The sequence below is a fragment of the Lissotriton vulgaris genome, chromosome 11, assembly GCF_964263255.1.
Source record: "Lissotriton vulgaris chromosome 11, aLisVul1.2, whole genome shotgun sequence".
Lineage (NCBI taxonomy): Eukaryota > Metazoa > Chordata > Amphibia > Caudata > Salamandridae > Lissotriton > Lissotriton vulgaris.
The window spans coordinates 197,920,753-197,943,653 of NC_141699.1; the positions used below are offsets into that span (position 1 = coordinate 197,920,753).

Here is a 22,901-nt window from a genome sequence, read left to right on the forward strand (position 1 = left end):
TACACAACACACAGAAGAGGGAATACTCCTATTACTCCTCACTCTACGAGTTGCACACTAGATTAGATGTTTTTCTGCACCGACAGATTTGTCCCGATGCTGACCAATGCAGAATATTTGGGGAGGTCCATTTCAGATCATAGCCCGTCACTGCTGCGATTTGCCCCCACTCCTGAAAGGGCCCCCATACCGCTGTGGAGAATGGGCCCAACTCTATTGAACAACATTAGCTTCAGACAAATGCTCTCCAGGGCTATAACAACATATTTTGAAACAAATCAGGGGCGGCTAGCTCCTTTCTAGGGGAGTGGGACGCGTTTAAAGTGGTGTTCAGGGGACAATGTATGGGCCAGACGGTAGGAGCCAGGAAAGAAATCAATCGTGACCTTGAATCCCTGGAAGCCCAGATATTGTTGTTCGATAGGGGCACTTGGGGAGGGGCTGACACTCGAAGACACTTGGCGGAAGTGAAGAGTGCTTATAATTCCGCATGGGATAGGCTGCGGACTCTAGACACCCGAAACTACAAAGAACGGCAGCATGTAGATGGTAGCGGAGCAGGGAGGTTGTTATCATGGTTGATTAGGCCGGAGCGCAGGGGGTTTGATTCCCAATATCCTAGAATCTACTGGCCAAGTGATCCACTCCTGAAAGGCATCAATGACCTATTTAGGGACTAATATGAGCGGCTTTACATAGCCCGGGGAGAAGTTCGAAGGGACAGTACGGTCGCGTAGCTGGAGGGATTGGGCTTACAGACATTAGACTGCGCTACTCGGGACACCTTGGCGCCGCCAGTTGCCTTACAAGAAATTAGAGCTGCGATTAAAGAAATGGCGCGTGGGAAGACGCCAGGACCGGACGATCTCCCGGCCAAATTTTATACCACCTTCATAGATATTTTGGCTCCGAACTTGAAGTAAATGTAGGCTGCAGCATTAGGGGAACAGTAGCTTCCATTATCGGTCAGGGAGGCATTGGTGATTCTGTTGCCTAAAACTAATAAGTTAAACCTTGACTTTAAAAGGTAAGTAACTTTTACTTCTTTGCTCTTTGCTCAAGGAGAAACTGTATTGTAAGTCTTGATAAAGCCTGAGCCGAATGAGGTATGGGTTAAACAGGTTCACAGTTTGCGGGGTTATACCAGGCTGCATGCTAACTACCACTTTCTTTATTTTATTCCTTACTGATCCACATGCTGTAGATGAACATCCTCCTATGATTGGGAGGACTGCTCTGCCTACCCTGTAATATGCTGAAGTTATTGCCTTTTTAATCACTCTAAATTTGCTCTGAAGTGTTCACAGACCACTTTAGTCTTATATTGCAATAAAAATAAATTTATCAATTACTTCCAGCTAGATTGTGGTCTTCGTTAAAACAAATATCATGAAAGGTCTTGGTGCATTAGTATTTCAAGGTTTGTGCAGGTTGAAAAATATCTTTATTTGGCTAAACAGTTTGAAGATAAGTTGAGGTGAACTTTTTGTAATGTGGCCAGGTGTACCCTTTTTTTTTTTTTAACAGAGTTTTATATAGCGCAAACTTGACACGGTACCGGGTATCAGAGCGCTTTACACAACAGGGAGATTAAGTGATTTGCCCAGAATCACAGGATGTTCTGTGTCATTACCGAGACTCAAACCCAGTTCCCCAGATTATAAATTGACCGCCCTAGCCGTTAGGCCAACTCCTCTCCCCTTGTAAATTATTGGTTGAAATTTAGGAAAATGTAACTTATGGTTCAGTGTATCGCGCACATTCCTGCTAGGATTTGAAGATTGTGAATTTCACTGACATCATGCTCTTGAAAGAAATTCTGTTTAAAGATCTTAATAGCTGTGCTTACCTTTCCGTTTGAGCTAGATTTTATCTCTGTTCATTTCCAAGCTCTCCAGGCAATTGTATTATGACATACTTTATTCTAGTGATAAGCGTTTACTGGCTGTGGTTTCTGTGACCCAGTTTTCATAACTCCCAATTTCTAGATTAAGAAACTAATGGCAATGTGCCTCCGGTTAGCTTAGCTAAAAGCAGACTTTTTCTTGATCCTGGTTTAAAGGGCGTCCGAATAGCGAGTTGAGGGAAATTGCAATTATTATTATTATATATATTTTTTTAATTAAAGTCCATGAGTACAAATATATTAATAAATTTAACAAATAACATCATTTCTCTCAAAGAAAAAAATGTAGTTCACAGCAAAGGCAGAAAGAAAAAACAGTACTACTTATCAAAATTACACATCAATCCCGGATATCCGTAACCAATAGTTACAAAACTAATCACATAATCTTGTCATAGCTGCTACTGTCTGACAAACAAAAATACAATCATTCTAACTAAGAGAGAGAAATATAATAAAAGCACAAGACAATACTTTTATACCTCCATATAATTCATAACTGCCCCCCATATCTGACAGGCTAGTTTCCTTTTCCGTCTGCATTTCACAGCATAAAGGCTATATTCCAAATTAAAAGTTGACAGAAATCTTGCCCTCCATAACTCAAAAGATGAGGGGTCCTTTTGTAGCCACATTGATGCGATACAGAGCCTTGCAACGGCAGTAGCAAGAAAAATCAAATATACAGAATGTATGGGTAAAATAGCAACTCTCGATCCCTTTTCAACCCCCAACAGAACCTGAGTGGCAGATAATCGTATAGGTAAAATCTCAGCCAGAAAAAACGTGGATAAGTGCCTACATGAATAAAATACATGTACAATATCAGCAGCTTCGGTCCCACAGCGAAAACACAACCCCACTCGGACAATTTGGCTGGCGTGTAATATAAATTGAACACTGTTTTAAAATGTTGGCGTGCAGATTTGCTGACATGAATAATTGCCCAGCCAGCTCTAAGGGAGTCTCCAGTCGGATACCCTGATACCCCAATCGGTTGTCCCATGTATGATTTTGAGCTTCCAAGTTGTTATCTAATGTATCCAGCATTTAAGTATAGAGTGTGCCGATCCGTAAACCTTTCCTGCCTGCCTCAACAAGGGGATTAGCTTGAATTCTCCATCGGGCTTTTAAAAAGTAATCACAAATTTGTTAATATTTAAAGAAGTCAGCCCGACGTAAATGAAATTGCTCACTTAATTGGTCGAAAGATTTCATGTCATTTACCAGAAATAGATCACTAACTGTACACACCCCTTTGTCCCTCCATTTACACATCATCCAGTCACAAAATACTGATGTAAAAAGAGTAGTTATTGTTAATGGCGTATACCAAGATATCTTCTCCACCCAATACTTTTTTTAACCACTGTCCATACTTTGTAAGCAGCAATAATGACCTTGAACCGAGTGCGCTTATAGTAACTCCCTTCCACGTTAATGAACAGTCAAATTTTGGCGTCACTGCCTAGCAACATTTCATAGATGGAGGGGGATTCCGCCCTAGTTGCTGATTCAACACCAGTCAAAAGTATATTCATATGTTGCATTATACATGCGTAAAATCTGGAACAGCCCAGCCCCTTGTTCCCTAGGTAGGACCATATACCGCATTGCTCTGCGCGCTTTGCCCTGCGCCCTTATACATCTGGCACATATCGATTGCAACAAAGCAAGACCTCTTTGCGAGATCTCTAAAGGGACTGCCCTAAAAAAATATAATATTTTCGGCAAGATCAACATTTTAAGAACATTGCATCTTCCCACCATAGTCAGATGGAGGCACTCAGAACAATCCAATTTTTTTCGAGTCTCTGATACCAACCGCCCCCAATTAGATTCAACCAATGCCCTCAGACAAACCCGGATCCTGATCCCCAAATAAACCACTTCCTCCACTACCCTTTGATCCACAAATGCATATATGTTAGTGCATAAGATTTGTTTCTTTGTAGAGTTCAGTTTGTAGCCAGAAGCCGCCCGTACTGTACCGCCAATTGCTCTATTTCAGGCATAGCCATTGCTGGATTTGTTGTTACTACTGCTAGGCATCAGCATAGGCGAGGACGCTAAATTGATCTTGCTGCAATCTAACTGAAGTTATCCTGGGGCTGTTTTCTAACATTTTTTAAAAAGGATCAATATAGAGGGAAAACAATAAAGGGGAAAAAGGACATCCTTGTCTTGTGCCACGCGAAATCAAAAATTGTTGCGTGCTTATCTAGGATCCTGATCGATACTGTGACCTTATGCCCCTATTCGGCTATAAATCCATTTATTCCCTATATTGGCATAACCGTTCAAGTGCGATATTCAGAAAGTCATCTCTGGCCTCACACGAACAGAGCCACATTCCAGAATAGTTCTCTGCCACTTCCTTTGCAACCAATTAGTGCAATGACAGAGCAGAAGTCACTATCTGAGATTCCTAGATTAACACTCCGAGTTCTTCAACAAGATAAAAACTCAGCAAACCTGGAAATCCCCGCTTGCTGTGTTTTGATTAGTAATGGAACTCTAATGAGCAACTGATAGCTATCACTTCCTAGTGACATCTTTAATTGACGTCTTATGTCCAGCAAACTTACGTCAAACCAGGCACCTTTCAGATATAAATATTACCAACGTTGCCTTAAGCAATTGCCTGTTGCTAGCTGTCTGCTGCTGCCCCCGTTGTTAACTGAAGCTAGCATCCTGTTGCTGCAGCCTGCTGCCCGTCGCCTGAAGCTGCTGATACCATTATCGCTGCTAAAGCGCGAACGATGGTGTGGTGAAACTAGGAGCAGAACAGCCGTCCCTCTGCGAAGAGCCCAGCAGATGCCACCTGCCCGCGGACGCTGTCCCCCCTCCTCCTCCTCGACGCGCTGAAGAGAGACGCTGTCTTTCTCCTGCTGAGAAATCCAGCTCCAGCGTTTCTAGTCTGCCCTCGCGGGTGACTGGGATACTGAGTTCCCCCTGAAGGAGATACCAGACCTCCATCATTCTATTCAGAGGTATGGTGTTGACTAAACCCTCATTGAGAATTCTTGAAGCAAACCTTGGCAAAACCAACTTAAACTGAAGCTACTTACTTACTCCCCTCCCAAGTATTAGGCTTAGGTCAGGTACACTGGGGTAGGCGTGGTTAGAAGCACCAGTTGAGTATTTTAGCCTAATGTATATATGACTGTATATATGTTTTATTACTTTTAAACCATTGTATGGCTAAGAAACCATATCAATGCTTTTACAGTATTATCTTGCAATACTTATCTTACTGTACGTACTTTTTATTATAACAAGTCTTGCAATTGTGGCAATACATTTCTCTTGTACGAGAAGAAAGACTGTTCAATAAATGTTAACCCTTTATTGACAAACGCCCGTCTCTCTATTCTCTACATATTGTGAAAGTAAACTGCACCAACCTGACTGAGTAAAATAACTGTCTATTGTTCACACGACCCTAGAGATTGACTCTTGATCTGAGGAGCAAAGTTGTCATGTTGCACGGTTGTTGGAAAACTGAATCCCTTCTTGTCTGTGCCAGGGAAGCTGATCACTTCCTATTCAGTCAAGAAAGTTTCCAGTGACCCCTGAGCTAGTTGGGAACAAACCTAATTAAGTTTAGCATAGTCAGTAGAGGCCTGGAAGATCCGCACTTCTACGTCGATACTACTGTTTATGTTATTCCAATGCGCAGGGCCTAGTGGGAAACTAGGAACTACACTACAAAATAGCTTAGACTCAAGACCCATTATACAAATCCTAGCGACTGGCTTGTGGTAAAGTGTTTGTATAGCAGAAAGAAAATGCTGTTTGAACCCCAGTCGACGCATCACCGCCCACCAAAACCCCCAAGAAACACGATCAAAGGCCTTCTCGGCATCTAATAAAATAAGGCTAAATAGTTCCCCTCTACAGCTTGCGTAATCCAAAAGTGTTATCACTCTGTTGACGTGGTTCGTTGTTCTCCGCTTAGGTATAAAACCATGTTGTCGGATTGATACCAGTGGTGTTACTACCTCCGCAAGTCTAGTCGCCAGGATTTTTTAATATATTTTGCCATCTGCGTTCAAGAGAGATATGGGGCGATATGAGGCCAGGATCTCTGGAGGCTTATCTTTTTTCACGAAGACAACAAAGTTTGCCCCATCCCAAGTTGCCGGAGATGAGCCCGCCTGAGCCTCTCTACACATTTCTAACAGATATTCCTGTAGGACACCAAAAAAGTTTTATACACCTCCAGCGGTATTTTATCCGGCCCTGCTGCCTTCCCGTTTGCTAATTCATTTATGGCCTTTTCTAGTTCACCCCTAGTTATAAGTGCCTCTAACTTCTCCGCCTCCAACTCATCTAAATTCCGCTCACAGAAACGCTGTAACAGAGGCTCAGACATTTACTGATCGTATTCTACTCCAGAATATAATACTTCATAGAAATCTTGAAAAACCTCTAGTATCCCCGCCTCAGTTTCTACCCGATTGCCCCTCAAATCACAAACTGCACTAATTCTCTGAGCTGCTTCTTTAACTCTCACCTTTTGTGCCAAACATCGACCACTTGCCTCTCCCTATTCATAGTTCAGGTGTTGATTCACTAGATGCTTTTTAGCTGCCTCTTGACTCCAGTGCAGATTTACTTTGGCCTTACACCTAGCAACTTCTGTTGCAAAATCTTTGATATTTACACCATCATTTATAGTCACCATAAGCTTTTCTTCTGCATGCCTCAGTGCGTGATACAGTGCCTGCAAAATACTACTAAGTTGCTTTTGCCTATACAGACCATAACTAATAACTTCCCCCCCCTAAAGGCAGCTTTAAAAGCGTCCCACACAGATCCTACAGCTGCACTCCCACGATTAATCCGAAACAAAATCTTCTCTCCATTGATTCATATGAATAATAAACTTTTCATCTAATAATAATTTCCTGTCAAATCAATAACAGCGTGGCTTTTAGGCTATTCGAACACAAGCCAGAGTCAATACAAGGGGACCATGATCTGAAGTAACCCTTGGATATACTTGTATCATTGCGTCCTTCAAAAGATGAGCCGGAGCAAATAAATAATCCAGCCTCACAAGTTTTTGATGCAGGAATGAATAAAAAGTGTACCCTGGGTTTTCTCCCCTTAAAATAGCCCAAGCGTCGACCAGGCCATGTGCTTCGAAAAGCAATTGAAGAGCCTTGTATACTTTTGGCTTTCTGCCAGTGTACCTGGAGTTCGAATTGCCAACACAGTTATGTGCAAGATGAATATTAAAATCGCCACAAATTATAAGCAGTGTTGGCCATAGCGCCAGCTCAACATTAAGTAGCTCTAAAACCGCTGTCTCATCAAAATTTGAGCCATAAATAGAACATATTGTAAAGTTTGACGTTCCAAAAATACACTCCTCTACGGCCCATCTTCCATATTTATCAGCTAATTTTCTGCCAGAGCTAACCATCTGTTTTTTTTCTAAAATGACTACCCCCCTTGATGTAATTGATTGTTCAGTACATATCAAAACCTTATACCCCAGCTCTACTAACACTTTTCTCTTGGCCCATGTTTATATGAGTCTCCTGAAGGCACATTAAGTCTCACTGAAGCATATGCAGTTCACTTGCGACACGCTGCCGTTTCTTGAGGTGATTTAGGCCCTTAACATTCAAAGAGCCCAGTCTGATACCTGTATCCGTCATCTATTCTCCATACATTTTGTCCCTGTGCCACATTCACCTGTTGCTTAATCAAAAAAATGTACTCATGACTTCTTTTTCTCCCCAAACCACTCCCACTTTACAATACGACGGACCGTGTTTTGTAATTTACATACTGCCCCTTGTGTGCGTAGGCCTTCTGCCTTTGTCTCTTCCCTGTGGGCCATTATAATTTCATAAATTGTATTTAGAGTTATCTCACCAGCGGCCTCACCAGGGTTACCAACAGCTGATCCTGAGTGGGAAGAGTGTATACCAGGTGTACTATCCCAGATAGGCTGGACCAGAGGTATCCTCATATCATGTTCTTGTATTTTCTTCACAGTCTCTTGGTTTGCAGATTGCTCCAAAGAGGAATCATTCTCACCTAGGTGTGAGTCTATCTCATCCCGCCCAGTCCCCAGCTGCACTCAGGCTGTCATTGCCATTATCATCACTGTCATTCTCTGAAACATTTCCCGATACAGTCCATAGGTCCGACATGGAATAAAATGTTCCACCTGACTCAGCAAAATCTGCATCGTTCATCTTTTCCTACACACCGGGGCCATTGTTACACCTATCCAGCCCTTCTAAGATAATAGTATCCACATTGTTTCCAGTTGCTGACCCCTCCATATTACTTGATATAGTACTAGCAGCGGCGTCCCCCATAACAACATCACTCACTGCCATCAATGAACCAGGGGCTCTCTTACCCTCCGAACCATTAAGTGTCTCTGATTGATTGAAGGGTGGACTTACTTGTTTGACTTGGGCTTGGACCCCCACCTTGCCACTAGATGCCACTTTTTTATAGAAGATAGCAGGCACTACACAGCCTTTTTTAGAGATATCTTCTTGCCCATTCCTTGGCGATAGCAGAGATCCATTCTCTAGTCCCGCAGTGCCAGGGTCGTCACCCCCAACTATAGCCGCCGAGCCTACTGCCACAGACTGTGCCACAGGCCCACACATATTCATTCCCTCACAGCGAGCAGGTGCTTATCCAGCATTTTGGTGTAAATTTTAAGGTCCGTGTTTAGCAGTATTATGGGGTGGTAAGACGCACACAGCGTGGGATCTTTTCCTGGTTTAGGGAGGAGGGCTATTTCTGCCATACCCATAGAAGGAGACGGCCCTTCCGTGTCCGAGAAAGAATTGTATAATCGCAGTAGGTATGGCTGGAGTTGCACTATGAACATACGATAGAAGGCCAACGGCAAGCCGTCCGGGCGTGGTGTCTTCCCTAGGGGGAGGTCTCTCAATGCTGCCGTCAGTTCCTCTGCCAGTAGAGGACCGTCCAATTGTTTGGCGTAGTGTGGATGTATTGGGGTCCAGGGACAATTGTTTAGGACATCATCAATATGCGTTTGGGAGGTCTCATCTGCCACATAGAGGGTGGTGTAATAGGTCCTAAAGGCCTCACACTTGGCGCGTTCCGTGGTGACCCTTCCTCCCTCCTGCAATTGGATGTTCGCTATATGGGACTTCCCTGCTCTCACCCTCAGGCCGTTTTGCCAGTAAACTACCCACTTTATCCCCCCTTCAAAAGACCATTGTTTGAGGGTGAGCAGGGTCCGCTCAGCTTTATTGGTGCGCAGGGAACAACGTTGACCCCGGAGGTTTGAAATCTTCCGGCACGCAAGTGTTGGATGCTCCTGATCCTGCTTCTCCAGTCTCTAAATGTCCTTGGAGAGACCGTCCTCCAAGCAACGGGCTGCCTGCGCAATCACTATCAACGTGATGTAGCCGCAAATCGTTGCCTTAAAGGCATCCCACACCACCGGGAATGGGGTTTCAGGTAGATCATTGCTCGCAAAATAAGAGTCAATGGCAGTCCGTAGAATCTTCACATTGACTGGATCCCGCAGGGTATGTGGCAGCAAGCGCCACAGCGGTAAACGGGTGGGGCAAGCGGCCGGATCCTGCATGAAAAGCTCAACATGGGCGTGGTCGGATATTGAAATGTTGGACAGAGATGCTGCTACCGTGTCTCCTATAATGGCGTGCGATACAAACAAATAATACGTGAGTACTAGCAATGGACATGCGAGTGGTACGAGTAATCCCGCACTTCAGGCGAATGGTATCGCCAGGAATCGATCAGGCCTAGGTCTGCTATATGTTTCCGGAGAGCAGAGGACATGGCTCCAGACCCATTCAAGGAGGCTTCACTATGGTCCAGTGTAGGATCCCAAACCAGGTTAGAATCTCCCCCCAGAATCAAAGAGGGTCGCCCTGTGGCACCTGTTCCCGCAGTACGGCTCGGAGATAAGAGTCCTGCATCTGGTTTAGAGCGTAGACATTACACAATGTGAGGGAGCATCTCCCAACCTCCACTCTTGCTCGTATTAAACGCCCCCCTGGGCTGCGGAAGACTGTAGTTTCCCTACCTGATGCCATTTCTGTATCAGATTGCCACCCCAGCCGTTTTGGTATCAGCTGTGGCCCAAAATTGGTGAGGATATTTAGGGTGTGCCATGCAAGGAGTGTCCACCTTTAACACGTGGATTTCTTGAAGGAAAATTATGTCTGGGCTGTGTTGGAGTATGTAGCGCCACAGTTGTTGTCTCTTGTTGGGGGGAGTTAAGCCCCTTGACATTAAGGGATAGTACCTTTAAAGGGTTGGGAAGAGTCATAAGTATTTCCGGTCACTGGTCAGGCCATCACACCATCATCAAAGCATATCAGGAAACAGGAAGCAGGGCTCAGGAGTGGATCCTCCCTATGGACACAGGCCCACCATAACCTTGTAGTCTCCCACCCGCCATACCCAAACGACAGAAAGAAAAAGGACGGAAGAATCAGCCAAGTGGGAAAAGAGAAGGAGAGGTAAACAACCAACATTGGACAACTGGACCACCTTGTTCTGTTCCAATCGTGGGCCAGCCTGCACGCTCCGGTTCGGGTGAACCCAGAGACGTCACTCTCTCAGGAACAGATGGGGGTAGGTCTTCGGCTGCACTCAAGTTCATCCTGGTGGGAATCTCCGGCGTCAGCTACATTGCAGCTACATTGAAAAAGGGTGGCGCCCAGAGCACAGTGGTGAACATTAAAATCTACCAAGTGGGAGCCATTTCTCCCAATACAAACTTAGAATTTGTTACAGGCACTTGAAATGGTCATCAAGGGGTAAGGGGGTCCGAACGCGCTTCTGATTTGTCCCCTTCCAAGGATTTCATATGTTCAATAATGTCCTGCTTAGCCTGTGAAGATGTTTGTTCATCCAGGGGCGGTGAGCGTCTGCTCCGACGCACGGTGCACCGGGACTGCTTGGCAGGTACTCGTGTAGGAGGCGAAGGATGGGTGGGGCTGGCGGAGCGTGATGGGGGAAGCCGGAGTAGTTGAGCCGCTTCTTGATAGGATCGTACCACTCTTCGTTTGGACTCCCAGGGAAAGATAAGTGCGAACGGGTGGCCCCACTGATAGAATATGCCCAGGCTCCGCAGTTTGTCTGTCACAGGCTTCAAGTTGCGACGGCGTCATAAGGTGTTAGGCGCTGGGTCTTGGAATATCTGTATTTTGTGCCCATCATATGTGAGGTCCTGCTTGGCTCTTGCCACCCGGAGAATAGATTCTTTTTCTGTGAAGGAGTGGACTCTGGTTAAGATGTCCGGGAGGAGGCCCGGCCGACCATGGGGCTCGGAGACCCAGTGAGCCCGGTCCAAAGCCAGCGGGGAGGCGTCATCATCCCCCCAGACCTCATGAAGTAGCTGTGCACATAGGTCATAATGTCCTTCCCTTCTGACCCAAGAGGAACCCCCGGATACGGAGATTGCTCTGTCGGCTGCGGTTTTCCAGGTCCTCTTGTTTCAGCTGCAACTCTGTGTTGGTATTCCAGGGTGGTGAGGCGCTGCCAAAGTTGCTCTTGATCTTCTGTGCGGGCGTCCACTGTCTTTTCCAGCCTGTATACTCGCTCGCCCAGGTCTGTGACATCTTTCCTAAGCTCCCGAACACAGGAGTGGACTTCAGTGCGCAGGAAGCCGATTTCAGATTTCAATTCAGTCATGGAGGCCATGAATGCTTGTGTTACCAGGGGCGAATCTCCTCCAGCCTGCAGGGACACCTCCGTGGAAGTAGATGAGCCCGCCTTGCCCCACAGCTCCGTCACAGTGGTGTCCCTAGAGGCTGGTACTGGAGCGTCTTTGTTAGTGTGTTTCATTTTTGCAGCTTGTGTTCCACAAAGCGAGATATCGAGGGCTGTCAAGGGTCTGTGCAATAGCTTGCAAGTCCGCCCAACTGCCAAACTGTCTCTCCTCACTTCCTCCGTGCACGTCCCTAGAAGAGACAGCAATCGCTGAGACGTCAGCCACCCGGCCCCCTCTAGCAGCTCATGGAGTCCAGCCACAATGTGGGCACCAGTAACCAGGTCCAGTTTGCTTCTTGCATTCGTCTCAGACCCTCCCAACCTCAGAGGGCCCAAAGGAGGGTGGTCTCACCCCGTGACAACCAAGGCCCCGCACCAGGCCCCCACCAGCTCTCCAGGTCGTCGTGGTCAGTACTGGCCGGGGAGGCCTCAGAAGAGTTGTCCAGTGAGGTCCTCTTTAAGCTACCTCGTGAAGGTGACTAGACAGTAGGATCGGGCTTGTGGTCTGGGGCAGCCTTCTAGGGCAGGGACAGATGCAACTGGCATGGGCCGGTAAAGTCTCACATGTGCCTCCACATGAGGATATCCATAGGGTTGTGTGTCCACCACGAAGAGTTACCCTCAGAGGCAGCGGAGTGCCTTCCTCGCAGTGGCAGCGCGGAATCGGTGTTTCGCCGGGACAGTGCAGGAGCTACAATGGGTGAGCGTGGTCTACGCAGTCACCAATGGGCCTCTATGCCGGGTGGTCGCCAGGCAGCGCTATACTTTCCCCTCAGCAATGGCGCGCAGTTTAGACCTCTCAGGGGCAGCGCAGGGACGCCTTGAGGCCAGTGCATCCAATAAGGTCTCCGGTTTTCTCTTCCCAGAGTAGTCGATGCAACATTCCTCTTCATAGGGGCAACAATCCCTCCCTCCCTCGCCTCTTTGGCCAAGGCCTCAGCACTCCAAGGCCTGGACGCGTCAGCAAGGTAGCAGTGTCGGGACCCCCGCAATCGGGCCCTCTGCGCTTCACCTGCAACTCCTACCTGCCTGCAGGAGTGGCTATGGCCCGATATAGGGGGGCAATCCAGCAAGGCGCGCCTACAGTAATCAGACGCTCTCCGGGTGGCCTTCCAGAGTTGTGCCCACTCCAAGGCAGCGCTTGGGCAGTCGTGAGGTATGGCAGTCAATAGGACCTCCGACGGGCCTCTCTTCCGGGTGACCTGCAAGCAGCATGACAAAGGCTGGTAGGTGCACAGTCTGGGCACGCTGCTATGCTTCCCCTAGGAGCAACGTTCCTGCTTTTCCCCGCCTCCCGCCGCAGTGCCTCCGCGCGCCAATGTCCCAGCGTGCCGTGAGGAGGGTCAACCCCAGGCTCTCAGCCAATGGGGCCCTCCAGCTGTCTCCTCCACCTTCCAGTGCCTGCCCCGCGATACCGCCACTCACCGCTACGCTGCTTCTTATTCCCGCCTGCTGTTGTCCACCTCAGGCTGGCTCCGTCACCTCCAAGTCCGGGCTCCCCACCAAGATGGCGGATCGATGGAGCAGCCGAAGGGTTTTCAGGCGGCCTCCGATGCCTCCTGTGAGTTTGTCGCCTCAGGTGTGCCCCTCCACTCCCGCCGAGGCAGCGCAACACCAATGGGGCCTGGGCTGTTCAATGCTGCACCCGTCTACCTCGGATCTGGCGCCAGGTCAGCGTGTCGCAAAATGGTGGCTGCCGCAATCGGCAGCGGGAGGCCGGAGCAGCACGGCAGTTTCTCTGCAGCCTTCTCAGTCCCAGCGCCACCAGCTCGTCGGGAGATACTCCGCACCTTCCGTCGCATTGTACCCCAAAAAGCGATGGCTTCTGGCCCCCATCTCCGCTTATAATTGCTTTTAAAGGCAGCACTTAGCTGGAGCTCCGCGGCATGCGTCTCACCTCATCAGCAGCGAGACCATGCCTCATTTTTCTTTTGAACTGTATGGCTAGAAAGTGTTATGTTTTGTTTTACTATTCTCTTCTGGGCTATTGTAACAAATGTTTAATGCAGCCTGCTTATTTTTATAGTTTTATATTCTAAACCAATAAACAGTGGAATGTTATGGCGCACAAACCTATTAACTACATTGACCTATCAGATTTCAAATTTTATTACTGTACACAAACATTTAAGACATAAAGCACTGTAATTCCAAACAAGGTTATCCTTACATTAAACATGGGAAGGGTTCTTTGAGTTGGTTCTGCATCTCTTGTGAACTAATTGTTCTACTAAATTTACCAATTTTTATTGAACTAAATTACATTTCTGCTTCCATTTCAGAAGTTGTTTTTTTAGTTTTCTATTAAAGTGTGGTTGATTGGATTTCGTGGGCATACAAAGAGAATAAGAATCAAGTTTTACAGACAACAAAAATGCAAAGCAGACGTAAAAGAGTAGAAGGAACACAATACTTCAAGGAGATTGTCACATCTTTACATATTTTTTTGTCATAATGTGTATGTATATATTGATGAAGCATTTTGAGCAGCTCTTCTTTTGAGGTCTTGTCTACCACGTTATGCTGAACCCTCTTAAGTCTTTCTCCTGTCAGATGTTTTTCTGAGATAAGTCCATGGTGTTTACTACTTTGTCATTGCTGGAGTTAGCGTTTAGTCATAAATACCAAATTGTAATGGGATTTCTTGCTCCTTTAGTAAGAAGTGGAGAATCGTGTTAACAAACCACCCTATCTTCAATGTTTAAGTAATGATTATATTCTCTTTTTTCCTATGTTACAGAGAGAATTCCCGAAATTTTTCACCTTTAGGGCGCGAGACGAGGTTTGTCTGTCATTCTTAATTTAGCTCCTAAATACTATATTTGTGTAGTTGGGCCAGTAAGCTAAATACTTATTTGGAATTTTTGCAGTTTGCTGAAGATCGGATTTATCGACATTTAGAGCCGGCGCTTGCTTTCCAGCTGGAGTTGAATCGTATGCGGAATTTCGACCTGAAAGCTGTGCCGTGCGCCAATCACAAGATGCACCTTTATCTTGGAGCTGCCAAAGTTGAGGCAGGCATTGAAGTTACAGATTACAGGTTTTTTATACGTGCGATACTTCGACACTCTGACCTCATTACAAAGGTAAATACCCTGCATTAATGATCATTTTTGTTATTTTAAATGACCATCCAAAATAAGCAGCATAACACATCTTTACAGTTTAATGTTACTTGATTTTCTGCTTTTTTATTTATTTTGCTTTTGCCCAATCAGAACTGGGCTTTCCAGGCACTGTTTTTTCTCCAGATCCACATTCCTAATTTCTGGAATTATACTGGCTTTCAGGAATGCTTCTTTTAAGAATATGTTGTTGCTTCCATATTCCCACGAATAATAAGGTTAAGGTTCTCACCTGGTGCCATCTCATATTCATATGTTAAAATATAATTTGATTACAGTTTGCTAAGTCTTAGGAAAAAAAATACACAGACACTGTTAAAGATTATCTTTCATCTTTTTTTTTTTATCCTGAAGTTGCGGTTTATTTTCTGGTAAAATCATGTTCAATATGTCCTCTTTCTCACTTGCTCCTTCTGTCTTTATATGCAGTCTATTTATGTATCTCTCTCGCAATTGATTGTCCACTTAACCAATCTGAAAGGCCAACTTTACAGGCGGTACGTGCTTTGGCCTTACAGACGTCTGCAGCAATGGTCTGCCTTTCTAAGCTGCGTATGATAAAAATCCAAGGTCATGCTACAATTCTAAAACCCAAATGTTTGTTAGCATTGGTATTCGATCAGTAAGGTTAGTGCATAATGTAGTGACTTATGAAGTGGAATGTAGGGATGTTAGAAATATGGACTGATTTGATTTGTTAACAATCTTTGCAGGAAGCTTCTTTTGAATATCTACAAAATGAAGGTGAACGCTTGCTGCTAGAGGCCATGGATGAGCTAGAGGTGGCATTTAATAACACAAGTGTGCGCACTGACTGCAACCACATCTTCTTAAACTTTGTACCTACAGTTATCATGGACCCTTCAAAGGTAGTATTATTTGTTATTTAATACCCAAGAATATGTTCAACATCAATGTTCACAAGCACTTAATACCTATCACCACGTGTTGGCTGGCTGAGTATAATCATACGGCTAGTGCAGCAGTATGGCTTCAATAAGTCTGCCTGTGTATCATTCGTACATTCAAACCAATATCTGTAACAATGGCAAATCTTCTGTACCACAATAGTAATTAACTTTTACACTTTTCAGTTTAAGTGAAGTTTGATGAATTGCTCCTAAGCTTAGGAAGTCACAATATCGACATTTTCTTAAAAATGAATATTAGTGAGATCTGGCCCTGATGCTTAGAAGTATAAGTCTTTATTTATTGCATTCTTTCTAATTTGGGTCAGTTAGTGCAAAAGGTGTTGTAAAGTCAGAGCAAAAAAGACAAAGTAAAGAAATGATACACTTGAAATAAGAACATTATTTGTTCCCATGGGGTCATCTGTGGTGTCTTTTGAGATGTCATCAGTGATGTCACTGACCATGTCATGAGTGAAGTAATATGTGAGGTCATAAGCAGTGTATTGCGGGGGCTCGGGTAACTATAACTGCTGAATTCCTCTGGTTTTGTACAAGTGAAATGTCAGCCTAACTGTAACTCCCCTGTAATCTTTGGGTTTTTTTCAGTGAATTTCGAAGGTTTTTTAAATTCTATTTCCTAACTGTAACACCTCTGTGAACTTTGCTTTTATCAGTGAATTTCAAAGGTTTTTTAAATTTTCTTAAAATCTATTTCCTTGCTATAACGTCTCTATAATCTTTGCTATTTGTAGTGAATTTTAAGTTTTTTTATTTAATTTTTTAACTATAATGTCTCTGTAACATTTGGTTTTGCTAGTAATTTTTATGGTTCTTTGAGTTGTAGTTTGTCACAGTAACATTCCTGTAACCTTTCATGTTTTCAGTACATTTTCTAAGGTTTTTAAATTTCTTTTTGTAAGGTTAACATCCCAATAATATTTTATTTTCTTAGTGAATACGTACCATATACTAGGGACTTACAACGGTACACCAATAGCCAATCTGGAGTGTACCTAAGTACTCACCATGTTCAATTTAGGGAAGAAGCTCAGAGAATGTTGTCCTGAGTAGCAGGGTCCAAGTCAGACTAGTCAGAAAACATAGCAAGGAAAAAAGTGGGGGTAACCCAGCAGAAGGATCCTACCTTCCTACACTTGTGCTAGGCCATGGAGGGCCTGTGGTTGCAAAGTTTTTTTTATTGTTTTCTCTAAAATGTTCTTTGTCTCAGAGCTGATATTGACAGACTATCAGGCTCACTTAATCCTGTGTACCACGCAAAGCCTCCCCTCGTCATCGGGTAGCATGTACTAAGGAGCGGGCTGAAGTATTTTTTGACCGTCATTATTTTTTCTCTGTCAGTTATTTCTCTTCTCTCTTTATTCATTTTTGCTATTAATTGACGCAGTCTCAATAATGTGATGCTGATAAATTGTTCCAATTGCACGTCTTGTCTTGAGTGTTGTGTTTTGTTAATGGTTTAATGTGCTTATGAAGGCGCCGCTAATTCGTACAGTTGATTTTCCATATCTGCTGTTTTTCTGCTTTGTTCCTTTGTTGTGAACTAACCATTGCACTTTCTTTCAGGTTGTGATCCTTCATATGCATTTTTTTGTGTTTGTCTATCATAATGCAACTGTGTAAATAGTATCCCTGTGTATTTATTTCCCCAATGATCAGAGTAGAATGAAATAATAAAGGATCCAGAGAAGGTAGAGCGTATCAGTCCCTTAAAAAGTTTGCAGCTAACATTGAGTCGCCTCTAAAACACATGCGTACTAGATTCCCCACACAGATAAAAAAAAACGTAGCTAGTATTGCCTCAAATGGCGCATACTCACTAAGGCACAAACATTCTCCTGGCCAGAGGGGGAAACCTTCAACACCAACATATTTGAACACAAGAGAACACACATTCAGACCAAACATGTAGGAGAAAAGAAGACCAGGAGAGAGCCACTGGTAGAACTATGGGCAATCTTAGAGGAGGCCCAAACTGACAATCCTATTCTAGAACCAGCAAGCAAGGCTTCTGCGACTCCTGCACCATATGTAGGAAATGAGACGTTCTCTCCGATGCCTGCCATCCTCGCATTGGGTTATACCAATCTACTGGTCGAGGGAGCTGGGGACCCCCACCGAAAAACAGACTACCAGATCTAGGCAAGGGAAGCCAACAGGACCCAGGCCCTGGCAATCCCGGCATCACCCCAGCCCAGTGCTAGAGCTCTCGAAGCTCAACTCCCCGTCTATCGTGCTTGACCCATCGAACCCCAGTAACACGGAGAACATGTGCTCCCACTCAGCCGGATGGATGCACTCGGGTGACTGTGAGATTCATAACTAGTCCAGACAGTGATATGCCTAGTGAGAGCGAGGAGAAGGGTATCAGTATCCCGGAGTCTGACCCAGAGGGTGAAGCTACAGGGTTGGCAAAGTAGACCACTGGGGTTAATAGGGAGCCTATGACGGAGACTGACAAAACACCCAGAAACACCCACATCCTATTGTCCAACCTGGGCTAATCAGAGGAAGATATCATGGTTGTGGTGCTTGTGAACAAGACACCATACAACTTCCTGTCCTGTTGGACACGGAGGCAATGAGGACATGCCTCTGGGAAGGGACAGTCCCCATATCAAAACACCCAACAACTATACAAGGAGTCTTGGGTACAGCGGCTGGGATCACGTTTTGGTAAAGAAGGGGACCCCTACAATGAAACGTAATAGCTGTAGGGGAAAATTACAATTAGGGTGAAGTTAACGGCTAAATGCATGTTTAATAATCATATGAAGCATATCAGGCCATACATCTCTATATCTTATTCAGCAAGGAACATAGTAAGATACATTTAAATAGGCATATACATATGACAGAGACTGTTAATGTATTTTTTTATTTTCTTCAAGATATTTCATTGATGAAAATACTCTTATTTTTCAAGATTGTTTTTTTAGATATATCAAATATATAATTTTGTGTACATTATTATTCGGAATTCTGTGAGAATCATATAGATAATTATATGCCTATAACAAGACAAATACATACAAGCATATATATGAAAAAGATTATATGAAACAACGCTATACATAAAGTTAAAATACACGAAAAAGTGATAGGTTATAGAACAGTTCAAAGGCTGGCGGTAGATGAAAAAAACGCGCGTTTCGGTGTGTGTGCCTTCGTCAGGAAAACCCGGCGCAACTTTTTCTACAACAGAATCGACAATAAACAACCTATGAACATGTATGCATATAACTGGGCCTGAAACATAAGCTTATTGATAATTAAGAGCAGATCATGCTTCTTGAATAGATTATCAGTGCCGGTGGTACTAGGGAAATACATGCAGAATTTGTATGTATATATATGCAGAGAAGTACGGATTTAGCATCAAATAGAAGTGGTATTAAAAACAGTCATTGCTCATCGAGTGATAAAGTCGATGCGTGCTACCTTCACCAAAGCAGTTGAAAGAAAGACCTTATAGTCCCCAAGTGATACCAAGAAGATGTTGAAAGGGTTTTAAAAAACACGATAACTAGGCCAAATATCACATATGTATAGGAGGGTTTATGTATACTATCTGCCTCCTCTCTTGTTATGGCCTACTGTTGGGGAAATATACTTGCTTATTGTCAGGTCACCACTTTTCTCTGTATATGTAACATAGTATATAAGAAGGCACACACGCCGAAACACGCATAGTTGTCATCCACGGCCAGCCCCGTCGAAGATGGAAGGTTGGAGAGTCAACCCACCTGTGGATACCCCGGGAACCAGGATGCCAACACCAGGGAAGTCGGGTGCATAAGTGTCAAGTGACGTCAGAAACCTCTGTAGACCACAGAGGAGGACTTCAGTGAAGATGCAACTGGCGAAGAAGGTGAAAGAGTACGATGAAACCCAAGGGTGAATTCTTGAAGAGCTGTACCTACAAGCAGAGGGGGCAGAGTCTATGCCATTCAGGAGTGACCAAGAGGCATGGAAAACCAGTGACCACCCATGACCACTGATGAACGAAAATGCATGAGACAGGAGCCAATAGCCAGAGACTCAATGACTGTTGGAAGCACCAACAAGCCTTGGCAGCAGCGACAGACGAGGAAAACGAAGAAGGTGCAGTATCGCAACCAGGATAGGACTCACCAAACACAGGAGAGTTGGAGCTGACCAAAGCAAGCAGGGGAACCCACTGGAGCCAAAATAAACCCTCAAGAGGCCCCACAGTCCGGAAGCACAGGAGTTACAAAAGGACCTCAAGCAGCTCACCAAGAATGCAGGCCAACGATGCAGAGGATGTGGTGAGGACAAACATCTTGGTAGCAGGAGATGCTGGAGGCTGGAGCTTTTTGGAGCCCGAAGATCTCTGGAGAAGAGAGTCAACATGCCTTGGCAACAGCAAGTCGACGCGATGCACAGGTGTATTGCTCCAGCTGTTCCAACAAGCGAAACTGGCTTTGAACTTGCAGAGAAGACAGTGCAGGTCTTGAGGGAGTTGCAGAACCACCACCTGTGTTGCTGAGCCTCCCGGAGTCTGTAGGACATCAGGAGCAGCAGACCAGTCAGCTTAGTTGCGGTGCCTGCAGATGAAGGGGAGTAACTCCTTTACTCCAAAGGAAATTCCTTTGGGTGTCTTTGATGCCCACAGTCCTGGAGAAAAACCTGGATGGAGCACAGGCACAGACGACGCATAAGACTGGCAGGACGACGAGACCAGGAGCAGCAGGAGTCCTCCAGATGCAGTCTCGGTTCCCAAAGCGAACTCCAACAAAGTCCAACATGCCCAGATGGTTGAAGAAGAAGTGGTTTTGGATCTGAATCTTGTCCCACAATGAATTTGAACAGCCACCCACAGATAAGCCCTTAGGTACCCAAAGGAAAGGGTTGGGACGATTCAGGGGTCCGTCCCAGAGGAGGGGAGGATACTCGCATAGCCTCTGTTCAGTTTCACACCAGAGCGGGCACCAACAGCTCCCTGAACTGGTTCCAACTGGAGTATGCAAGGATGTCACCAAATGTGCCCTTCAAAGCATTCTCTTGGCGCTGGCAAGCATCCCCACCCCAGCCCAATACACGAAGTCCTGTCTGGGAGGTGGTTACAAGGCGTTACACTTCCCTGTGACGGGAAACCTATTGTTGTACCTTCCCCTGCTTGAGCTTGGCTTAGCAGTAGTCTGTGGTCGACAGCAGTACTAGCTTGCAGTTAGACCCAGAATCGCTGGTACCAGGAATACAGCGGGGCTCCCTAGGGATAGTACATGGGATCCTACATCCAACACTGGAATCGGTGTTGGGGTAGGATTCCAACATGTTTGATACCAAGCATGACAGGTTTTGGTTTAGACAATTTATTTAGACATCTTGTAATTGACTTGATGTCCACTATATGTATAAACTGGCTGACCGCACTTACAAAGCCGGGAGAATTTACGCTTAGGTTTGTAGGGGGTGTCCTGCTCATGCAGGGCACCCTCACACTTATAACCAAGCACCCTGCCTTCAGGACTGAAAGGCCTACCTTAGGGGTGACTTGTATGTTTTAAGTGCAGTGACATCAGATATAAGTAACTTCTATCTGTTGTGAGTGATCCTAGCACCAGCTCACACAAGCTGCAATGTCAGGCCTATAGTCACAGTTTGAGTGGTCTCTCATGGGTGGCCTAATACATGCTTCAGCCCATGGGAGACCCCTGGTGTACTTATGCCCTGGATATCACAGTATCATATACTAGGGACTTAGAACACCTATAGCCAATTAGTCAATTTAGGGAGAGAGCACAGAAATTGGGTCTTGATTAGCAGGATCCAATTCAGACTAGTCAGAAAACAGATTGATACCAGTGGGCATAACCATGAAAGCAGATCCTACTTTCCTATACTTTGTGTTTCAGAGGCAAAGGAGCAATTCCGCTCCGCACTAATGAGAACTGTGGCGCAATATTGCACGTACTGTACATGCAAGGGGCATCTCCACAATGATGAATACCTACTGGCAATGTGGTGATTTTACCTACACCCAGTTTGTCTTTGGATGGCTAGGCCTGGTCACCATACACACCCCTACCCTGATCATTCCTGGAGAAGATCCATTAGGGTTGCACCAACATTCGCTACAGAAGAGAACAAGTCTATTGCATCAGGGTCGAGAAAAAAGAACTGCTGATTATTTTGGCTGGGCACTGTTCAAGGGCATTCCAGAAGTATTCAGACTGTTTTTGGACATACAAGTCAATGCAGGAGCTTTCATACCCTTCTTCACAGTGCAAATAAAAGCAAATGCCTGCTGGTTGCAAGTAACCAGATGGGAGTTGATGAAGATGCTGAACAATACTGAACTCAGCCTTAATGCAGTTAGGGAGAACGAAGAACCATCCGCCACATGGTGATGCAACATCGGTATATGTTGGATTTGATGACCGAAATTGAGGAAGGAGTGTGTACCAAGATAGGGGCGTCCTGTTGCACACTCATTCCAGGCAACAACATAAACAAAGGGTCTCTGACTCTTGCCTTCCAAACACTGCATCGCTTACTAATGGACATGCATAAGGAGGCAGGAGCTCCTAAGCAGGACTGGTACTCCCACTACTTTTCCTGGCTCTCCAAGTGGGTAACAGGAATGTGCACGTCATTGCTATCTATTCTCATTTTTGAACTATTCTTGTGTGGTTTCCTATAAGTAGGGGTTTCCTGCTATAAAACCTCAGTCCTTAAATTGGGTAGAATGCATGTAGCTATGGAAGTAGTAGTAGTAGTAGTTAAAACTGAAACACAACAAGCCCCAACAATGTGACTGTCATGAAGTATGGGATAAATGATGTAGTTTAAAATTCAACAAGACAGGGGAATGACTGACAAGATCAAAATGTCACAGGATAGAGGGGTTTCCATGATTCTAGTGCTGTTGGACCTGTCTGCGGCCTTTGATACCGTGTCCCATAACATCCTTCTCAGCCGTTTGCAGGGAGTGGGGATTGGAGGCTTAGCATTATCCTGGCTGGAAAGCTTCCTTTCCGGGAGGTCGCAATCTATCAGCCTGGGCCCCTATTGTTCCATCTCGAGGGTGCTCACGAAGGGGGTGCCACAGGGCTCATGCCTTAGCCCTACATTGTTCAATGTTTATGTGGCCCCCCTCGCTGCGATTGTGCGGAAGTACGGGTTCACACCGGTCTCCTACGCTGATGACACCCAGCT

General features: G+C 45.2%; 1 protein-coding gene across 2 annotated transcripts in view; it reads left to right on the forward strand.

Moving 5' to 3' along the window:
* ACACB (acetyl-CoA carboxylase beta) overlaps positions 1–22,901 on the forward strand; it is a 1,895,698-nt gene that overhangs the window by 860,773 nt on the left and 1,012,024 nt on the right. For both annotated transcript variants that reach the window (XM_086943101.1, XM_086943102.1), the window contains 3 exons: positions 14,406–14,447; positions 14,536–14,751; positions 15,504–15,659. In XM_086943101.1, the coding sequence (XP_086799227.1) occupies positions 14,406–14,447; positions 14,536–14,751; positions 15,504–15,659 (414 nt within the window). The remainder of the gene's footprint in view (positions 1–14,405; positions 14,448–14,535; positions 14,752–15,503; positions 15,660–22,901) is intronic.